The 9970-nt window shown below is 38.0% G+C and overlaps 1 protein-coding gene across 1 annotated transcript in view; it reads right to left on the bottom strand.

The window, feature by feature from the left end:
* Positions 1-2335: 2335 nt before the first annotated feature.
* The window catches only part of anapc1 (anaphase promoting complex subunit 1), a 58906-nt gene continuing 51271 nt past the window's right edge, over positions 2336-9970 (bottom strand). The window contains exons 49-52 of the mRNA XM_013910982.1: positions 9625-9720; positions 8775-8964; positions 3920-4051; positions 2336-3391 (exon numbers count right to left, since the gene is read on the bottom strand). Of these exons, the coding sequence (XP_013766436.1) occupies positions 3249-3391; positions 3920-4051; positions 8775-8964; positions 9625-9720 (561 nt within the window). The 3' untranslated portion in view covers positions 2336-3248. The remainder of the gene's footprint in view (positions 3392-3919; positions 4052-8774; positions 8965-9624; positions 9721-9970) is intronic.

Consider the following 9970-nt stretch of genomic DNA (forward strand, 5'->3'; position numbering starts at 1 on the left):
GCAGCAGAACAATGATCCGAAACATACCAGAAAGTCTACATTTTTTTCAGTTACTCAAAAAACAAACAAACAAACAAACAAACAAACAAACAAAAGAAAAACAATCTAAATGAGGATTTTGGAGAAGCCTAGTCAAAGCTCTGACTTAAAGATGCCTCAATACATGACATGAGGAATCATGTCTCAGCCTCTGAAAATGAGGGACGATGTATAAAAATGACTCAAATGAATACAAACATTATTAAGACACTTTTGTTAAACCATTTAATTAAAGCGGAGAGTCTGCATTTCCATCAAATCTTGTTGGAAATCCACTGTGGTGATGTAAAGAGGTACAGTTACAAAAATCATGTCAGTGTCCAAATCCTCATGGGTTCCTATGCACACAGAAGCTAACCAACAAAGGTGGTTTTTAATATTATGTCTCTTTAAAGAAAGGGCCTCATTGTGATGGGAAAAGGAACTAGTGTTTAAGGAGACTCAAGCACCATATCCACCCAAACAGTTCAGACAAATTCAGATAAAAGTCAGGAAATATTTTAGAAAGACATAATAGAATGACCACAATTGTCTTCTTGAGCAAAATAAAACTCCACATCTTCAGTCGTGGCCCTGAAAATGTCTTTTCATCCTTCAAAGCTATGCGAGTCACGTCTGGTTGCTATTTTAGAGCCTTTTCAAGGTTTAAACCATCGGAAAAGACTTGTTTAGCACAGTAGGAAACACAATGGTGTTTAAATGTGGGTGGACCAGCCAAAGGAGTGCTTAACAGATGCCTGAAATCCTGTGTTTTGTCCACCCAAACCATAGCATGTAGCCTCAGAATGAGGAAGAGTAAATTAAAAAAATAGAACACTTGTTGGTCCTTTATTATAACCTGTCTTATCTGTGGATAATGACTCAATTAACAAAATATAAGGGAAATGACTGGCATTTGTTGGAAGCTGGAAAGTTTGACTTGTCTACAACTTTTGCAAATGGAAGCAAGAATTTGCTGAAAAATAGAAAACTACAACTTCACTATATTATCTGAAGAGTTTGATGCTAGCATGCTCTGTGTGTTGCAGCTCTATGAGGTGGGCGTGGGCCACTTGTTTGCTCGGATGTTTTCCATTTGCTCTGGAATGTTCTTAGAGCTGTTGGTTAGAAATGATCTAAGACTGAGCTAAACACATACTGCAAACCCTCCCACACAGGAACTACATGACATTAAGATTTCCATACTCAGCTGGGAATCAAAATCCAAGAGTTTTCTGAGAGTTTAAAGGCTAAAGTGGGGTTTTTTCCACCTATAATACTGGGACACACACATTGTGGAAGAGAAACATATCCAGATATTGATAGAAAAACATGAACAAAGGGGTTAGTATTGATTTAATAACATCTCTTTGGGAGTTGTAAACAGGAAGTGTAATGTTGCTTTGGATGTGGGCTGCAGCTGGATATATTTATTAAAATTTGAACAAAATGGGTATTGAAAAGGTCTTGTTTGCAATGAATCCACATTTGAATAGACAACCATAACTAGGCTAGTTTGATAATAAAACGTAAAACCTGATGGCACTCCAGCAACTACAGAAAAAGCATCTGGGAACCACACTGAGCCACTGTTGCAGCTTATTAATGTGAGGATTAGTGACCTTACAGTCCCTTAAAGTCTTTTAATGAAATCTATTTACTATTTTTCTCCAAATTTTTATTTCGATATAGCCAACACAGTTAGTATTATCATCATTAAGATATACATCAGTTAAGTTTTGTTCCAAATTTCTGTCTTTACCCGTTTCATTTATATAAAATTTATTTCTGCTCATTGTTGGTGAAACTGTTTTATAGAAATCTGACTCCGTGAGCGCTTTGGAAGAGAAAAGCGTCAAGAAATGGTCAGTTAATTTTCACTAACTCGGATTTCCACCACTACATGCAGTAGTGCATTTTTAAGCACTTATGCTACAGTCATGAACTGCAAAGGAAAGTCCCAGTCTGGGGTGTCAGATTTTCTGGCTAAGCTCAGCATCAAATATCCAACAGAAACACAAAAATCTGTAAATGTCTTCAAGAAAACACCAGCATAACTTACTTCATAAGAAATTGTGTTTTTTTTTTGTTACTACTAGCACATTTTAACCTGACCGTTCAGATTACCTCCACAGTTTTATGAGTTATGGTTTGGTTAAATAAAGGCAAAAATTTAGAGGATTAGATGCTGACCTCACGTTCTCAGGCCATATCACAGTTTCTGTGTTGGTGTAAAGATTCACAAAGCAAACTAAAGCAAGTAACAGTGCAAATAACTAGCAAACTGAGCCCCACCTGTGGAGGACATTGCTTTACTACAAAACTATCACTGGAAGATCAGGGGATTTCTTTCATGTGGCAGGACACCTGAAACAACACAGACCATTTTGTTTCACGCATCACTTAAAAAGCGACCTTTATCTTATCCACACTGATGCAAGGCTGGCACCACAAAAGTAAGATCTGAGCTAAATAAACAAGCATGACGGACACTGGCAACAACACATCAAAAAAGATGAATGCAGTTCTTGTGAGGGTTTAATGAGCAGTAAGCAACCGGTCTTTGTCAGAAACATAAAAACACAGGAAATGCAGCAGCATTTTCAAAAAGAGTATCTTCAAAGTGGTGGACATAATGAGATCTAAAAAAGAGGAAACAATAAGGCAGATGATGTCCTGATTATGTTGAGGAGTCTCATTCACCCACATTAAGCCATAGAATAAAAACAGTATTCATGGAGTGTGCAGGTACTTCTGCTTTTTATTGCCTTTTCTGTCTTTTCATGTTCACTCAACCCAGTGGACTGAACTCAGCTTGAAAACTAGTATATGACAACAGCTGAATTATAATGATCAGTTCATTCTGTTCTATCTGCCACTGGAATTCTGAGTAACCATCTGAAAAGGTTAAACTGCACGATTACTGCAGCCTAAACCTTTTTTATACCATAAAAAAACACAACCTAAATACAAATATGTTACAAAGATAATTACTTTAGTTATTTCATTTCCTAGAGCCTCAGAGGGAAAAAGTCAGTTCTTCTCCATTCAAGGCAGCCATGCTGCATTTAGACAAAAGATGTCTAATGCTCACATTTTTTGTCCCACGTGCTGCACCTGTTTGCAGCTGTTACAGGTAGAAAATCAGTCCCACGGGTGCCAGCAGTGCAAGGCTTTGAAGTGTTTCTCTGAGAGGTTACCAGCCCATTTACGAGTTCTGAGAATCACAATCAAAATGCTTGCAGTGGAAATCCCAGCAGTGTGTGTGGTCCAGATGCAGAACCCAGAAGGACAGGTACGAGCCTCAGCAAATCTCTCAAAGGGATGCCCAACTGGCTGCTAAGTAACAGTAAGTCCCCAAGTGAGCTGCAGCCTGCATGTGAAAGAATAAAGCCTTAAACAAGTGTACAGTTTTCATCATATGAATTTTTTTTGTACAATGGTTTCAAGTTCTGTATGATGGATATATGGATAGATAGAAACATATATGTATATATATTAAAAAAATAAATAAATACACATGACATATAATGTAATTGCAAGGAGGTATTTCTGTAGTCTATTGATACTAGATAGTGGAAAAGGGGTGGGATTAAATAAGCTTATGCTTCTTTCTGCTCCTTTTTGAACAAGAACGTTATTTGGAGTTGTGGTTGCTCGTTTTCCTTTTGTTTTGCTTTGTTCATTTGTCTCTTAATTCTATTTTGTTGTACTTTTTCAACATGTTCAAAATAAAGATTCAATCAATCAATCATGATGGTAGAAATGCTACTTTCCCCCTCTTAGTTACATTGTAGCGATCTAAGTCATAGAGGTAAATTCTTGATGCTGTCAACAGCATGCTGGATGTTTATATGCAAAAGTACAAATGCAGTTTCATGTGAGCGTATGTTTGTCTTACCCTCCAGCTGTGTGTGTGCGTTCTTGAGGTAGGGGATTGACCGGTACACCAAGAAGCAGGCCAACATGATCGATTGGGTGTCCTTTGAGAGTGCCTCTCCCTTCATGTAGGTCCTCAACACCGAGCTGTTTTCTAGGAAAGAAAACAGATATTTGATGAGATGAGACACAGATATTTTTTTTTATTTACATTTTTTTTAAGCTTATACCGGTAATCAATTATCTTACTAGAAAATGCCTTTTTCCATTCTTTATTTCTTTCTTTTTTGAAACCTGATACCTGTCATGTTTTTGTCTTCTTTGCTCATACATGGTAGAGTGAGCCAATGTGGATTACAGACACTGAATGAATGAACAAAAGAAAACTAAAAACAGAAAAAAATAAGTGATTTTTGTGCCTAAAACCAGAGGACCCATAGTTTTCACTATCCCAAAAGAGGATATCCGCTTGTTATCCCTCTGGAACTATTAGGTCCGACTGACGCTTAGCACCAGTGATCTGGCGAAAGCCAAGGACTTTATGAAGGACAGTTCTGCACTGAAACTGGAGTAATAAAAGGCTGCTTAAAGGCAAAGCAGCAGCTGTTCAACAGGCAGTATTTAAACTCTGTTTACAGTTCCACTTTAGCCAAGGTGACAGCAGATAGAACAACAGATTCATGGTTTGCCCTCCGTGGCATTGATGTAAAAACAAAACTTTACTCGTTGCTATCTGGAATGTGCGTCGTGTCAGCAAGCCATGTGGCAAATATGCAGTTCTGCACATTTGCTGCATGTGGCATGCAAAGTCACGCCTTGATTTACTTTCAATCAAGCCAATTTACCTCAAAACTGTGTAATCATGTCACAAGACTGTAGAAATGTGTTTCTGTCCCCAGGCTATGCACGCATCCTTAAATATATTTCAACAGGAAATGCCCCTGGTGATCTCAGAAAAATAAGTCCTATGCTGCTGAATTTCCTTACATTTTCTAAAAACACAATTCAAAACTAATCTTTAATTGATAATGGTCCCTTTTAGTATTGCATGAAATTCAAAGAATCCCATCGGGAAATATCTGACTTCTTGTGTATCTCAGTATCTTTTATGAATGAATTCACTGCTGCATGCAGTCACTTCTCAGAAAGATACAAGGGTTGAAACAAGAATCATAAAAATAACAAGCAAGCTCTTGATACATATTTCATTCATGGTTGAGTTCCAGAGAACTTCACATTCCCGATGCTTGAGGTCAAGCTAGTTTGGATTTCCTTTCAGCTGTAGGCGAGAGGCGTCACAAAACATAAAAGTAAAGGCATGTTTGAATTATTTCTTGAATGCAGTCCCATCCAACTACTTCACCTGTTTCCCACGCTGCTTATTGTGCATTTATTACCATGTGGGTGTGTTAGTGTACTTGTGTGTGCAATTTCTGTGATGGAATGCGTGTTTGTTTAAGTATATACACAGGCTGGTTAACTTCTAAACTATGACATTAATGTGCTACACCCGTTACAGGAAAACAAGCTGAAACACATCCTGCCTGTGAAATACTCGGCATGTGACACTGCTGCTCAGCAGAGCCAACTCTTTGTCACATGCAGACACTGCAAAAATAAATGCTCACTAGATCTATATCTATTATCTATCTATACATGTTATGTGTTCACAGAGTCTATACTTGCTGATATTAATGCATCTAATGTCAAGCTTGTTTATCAGCAGAAAAAAAAAACTGATTGCTTTTGAAGAATGTCTAGCTAACAGCTGACTTTCCTCAGCTGACACCTGTCATATGGTGGCCTTCTGATTCTCTCTCATACAACTTGTCACATTGTCCTTAAAGTGGACTATTGCGCCAATTCCTGCTCCACTATTTTAATCAAACAGAACAATATGAAAACAAAGGTCATCCACATTATTACAGAGAAAACTGCACCAATCAGATAATCCCCTATGCACAAGCAGTAGGCAACAGTAAAAACAACCCCCTTTTAATGATGATGCCTGTCTCCCAAATTATGGGAGACTGGCAGCTGCTTCCACATGAGAGGTCCATAATAGCTGGAGGCTCTGCCTATGATTTTACTTTTAGAAATTCTAGGAGCCACAAGTAAGCCAGCAGTCTGAGAGCAAAGTGACGGGAAAATGAAGTACGAGGAAATCTTTACGATATCATGCTGGCGGATTATTGAAGACCTTGTAATTGAGAAAGATTTTAGATTTAACAGGGAGCCATAGAAGAAAATCCGTGTCACTACTCTTGCTCCATTATTTTGGATTAAGGCTTTTCAGAGAACTTTGAGAACAACCTGATAATAATGAATTACAATAGTCCCATGTAGAAGTAATAAATGTATTAAGTAGCTTTCACCCTAAGTAAGGATGTTTCTAATTTTAGAGAAATTGTGTCGATGAAAGAAAGCAGTTCTGTATTGTTACTTAATGTGAACACTAAATGACATAACCTGCTCAAAAATGACTCCAAGATTCTTCACAGTTTTACTGGAGGCTAAGGTGATGGTATCCAAAGCACACCAAAAACAGAGAATGCTGTTAGATTAGTTTTCTATGATTCACAATTCTAAATAATCTAAATAATAATATTTTGTATACTAGGCCTTGATGCAGGGCCTCAGTTCAGCCAATGCCTGAAACAAGCCCTTGCAGTTCCTCTTCCTTTTAACCATTTTTTCTGATTGGCTGCCCTTCATAAAGAGGTGAATGTGGCTGCTGTACTCACAGTTAGAGCTGTCTTTGAGATGACCATATTAAGAAAATCCTCTTTCATTATAAAAGTTCTGGGCAAAGTTAAAGAGGCAAGATGTAGATGGTTTGGACATGCGCAGAAGAGGGACTGTGGATATGTTAGAAAAAGGATGAGAAAAAGAGGAAGACCACAGAGAAGATTTATGGATGTAGTGGAAGATGGGGAGTGTCTCCTCCCCTGTCTGTTATGACAGAGGAGGGCGCTAGGGATTGGATGAGATGGAGGCAGATGATCCACCGTGGCGACTCCAAAAGGAGCAGCTGAAAGGAGATTATAGAAATTCAAGAATGAAAGGGAGAGGGATACAGATAGATAAATGAATGAATGAATAAATAAATGGAGCATTCAGGACAGTCTAAAACCTGAGATATGAAAAAATTCCCCCTGACGTTGTTGATATATATTGTAAGAAACACTTGAAAAAAATCTATTATTCAATGAATAAGAGACAATTATTAACACCGTTTCAACTCGACAGAGAGCAGGACCCACAGTGAGCAGAAGTTGTGTTTGCTAAATGTATAGGGTAAGACATCTGAGCCTTTGCTCAGCATTCTTCATGTTGTTCTCGTGTTGATACCATCAATTGATACCCACATCAGACATCTGTAGCAGCAAACAGCAATCTGTCCCGCATCATGTGCTTTCTTCTACCAACACATTCAGCACAGCTTTACATCTGTTTAAATGTGGTGTAACCAGGCAAGAAATGCAAACAGATTCTTTGTTACACAGCACAGAGGAAAGTCCCATCTCTGTTGGTCAAGAATGTATTTGGAGTTGAAACATTCCTTTCTTAACATTTTAACAGCAGCGCTTTGGGTAAAAAGAAATTAGGTACAGATGTGATCTTTGCAAGACAGATGTTTGTGCAAGCAAACACCAAAAACCTCAACTCAGGAACTGACCCTGTTTCGCACATAAAAACATCAGCTTTTTTGGGGTGTAGGGCGTACTTGTTATACATAAAACAGTTTTTATACATGACTGCAATGCACCCTGCGTGTTTGATCCAGGATGAAATAAGTCATTTTTATTATTAATTTTTACGATTGACACATCTCGATTAATCATTAACTACACTAAGTGCAGATATAGTTAGTGACCTTGGGTTTAACTGCTAAAATTTTTTATCAAACACTATCAATTAGTCCTCTGTGACCTGACTAGGCTATTTTTAGTTTCAGTACAGACTCTTTAGTTTAAAGGTTTGTAAGATTTAACCTCTCTTCATTAATCCTTGAATTACCCCTCTTACAGTTAGTCCCACAATTTGTTGAATGAAGACCATTTTTGTAGTTATGCCTCTGCACACAGTCACAGTGGATTCCCTTTCCCCTTAAATGCTCTGCTAGATGTTTACTAACTGCCTTTAACTAATGTGTGTTTGTGGGTCTCTATGTTCAGCTTTGTCTTCAATTTTGATTAATTTTTTATTTGATTAATTTACATGTTGAAAGGGAGTGGGAAGAAGTAAACACATATTTAATCCCACCCCTTTGCCATAAATTATCAGTTAATATTTAGTCAGCTTCCTTACTGATAACTGAAACGCAAGCTCTACAAGGTTAAGATCAGATGACTAACTTGACCATTGAATAATATCCCATTGCCTTGAGAAAGTCTTAGATTTCTCTTGCTTTATCCTTCGGGTCAGGTCATCCTGTGCTTTGGGTTATGATAGCCTATGGTTCAGGTTATTCTTTCAAGTACAGCCCTGTTGTGAAGTTGTTGTTTTTTTTCTTAACCACCGAAATAATTCCGTCATTATGTACTTTAGTTATCTTCTGTGCTCTTTTAGGCCTTTGGGTGTTGCTGAGGTGGCCAGTGCATTCATCTGTTTCAAGAATGCACCGGATTGATTGTCTGGTCACTCCTAAAGTGGTTCCTCTCTAATAGATTTACTCTGGTTTCTCAGTCTAAAGATGGCCTCCTTCATTTGAACTGGTATCTCTTCATTTCTTCTTCTATGTCAATGAAAAATACAAATTCAACACTTGTGGTTTACGGAGGAAAAGCTGCAAAATGTGTCTTTGTCCAAAAAACCCCAAAATAAAACTATGGACCCAATTAAAGAAAAGTTCTGAACATGTAATCTCTCTTCACCTTTGAGCCAGCTGTCGAGTGTGGCATCCACCGCATTCTTCATGACCGGCAGAAATTCAGAGGTAAGCAGGGTGTCGCGGCGGTTCGCAGGACCTCGCTGCATCCTGCTGTCCCACAGTTCCACTACCAGACGCAACTGCCACAAGGGAAAGGTCTGCAGCAAATCACCCCGACGCAGAGCTGACACTGCCTGAGAGACACCAGCAAAGGCAATGTGTTCATGTGTCTTAACAGATGTAGAGCACTTACTGAAGGTCTGTCAGGCGTATCTACCAGTGGACATTTAAAAACCTTGCAAAATTATTTGAGTAGGACATTAGCTTATTTTTTTTGTGGTTTGTTAGCCACAGCTTTATTTCTGTATGAATTTGTATTTTAAAAAACAAAGCAAAACTTTGTACTCCAGGGGAAAAACAGGCTATAAAGATTCTGTGGTATGAGACAAAGGAACTTTAAATACAACAGGTAAAACTAAAAATTAGGAAAGGCCACTTAACATTCTAATACACCTTCCAATTTATCTGATATATATATATACACACATTTGTATGATGTATATACGTAGTTATACCCTGTTACTGGTCTAGATTTTTGATAACCATGATTCAAAGAATATTATGTGTTTGTAAATGAATTTTCTAACTTTAAGGTAAATATTTTTTCAGTTCATTTCACTTAGTCATTTAAAACTTAAGCCAACCTGACACACACTAGTATTTTATTTCATGGAATTTCTTTTCTGGAACGTTTGTGTTACTGTTACTTGGTTGTTTAATTGCTTTACAATTGCTAAAATGTACTGACAGGGAAGAGTCGTCTCTCTCTCACATAATCTGTGCGTTTGCGTTACCTGCTCGACAGCAATATATGTGGGCAGCATCTCTGGACACTCCTGCGTCACACATTCGTACAGCATAGCTGAGAACAACACTAGAGTATCTTCTCTCTGCAAAGACAAAACATGGAGTGAGCGTGTGGCAATTTGACAAGGCTCAAGGTCTCACAACATCCAGAAAAATATGTCTCCCTCTCAAAAAATAGATGTGATTTAAGTTCAGACTACTAAGCTTTACAAAAGATTTTAGGTTCACTAAATACAGTGAGTGCAGAACTATTAGGCAAATGAGTATTTTGTCCACATCATCCTCTTCATGCATGTTGTCTTACTCCAAGCTGTATAGGCTCGAAAGCCTACT

This window comes from Pundamilia nyererei, unplaced genomic scaffold (genome assembly GCF_000239375.1).
Source record: "Pundamilia nyererei isolate P.nyererei 1_Seehausen unplaced genomic scaffold, PunNye1.0 scaffold00054, whole genome shotgun sequence".
Taxonomy (NCBI): domain Eukaryota; kingdom Metazoa; phylum Chordata; class Actinopteri; order Cichliformes; family Cichlidae; genus Pundamilia; species Pundamilia nyererei.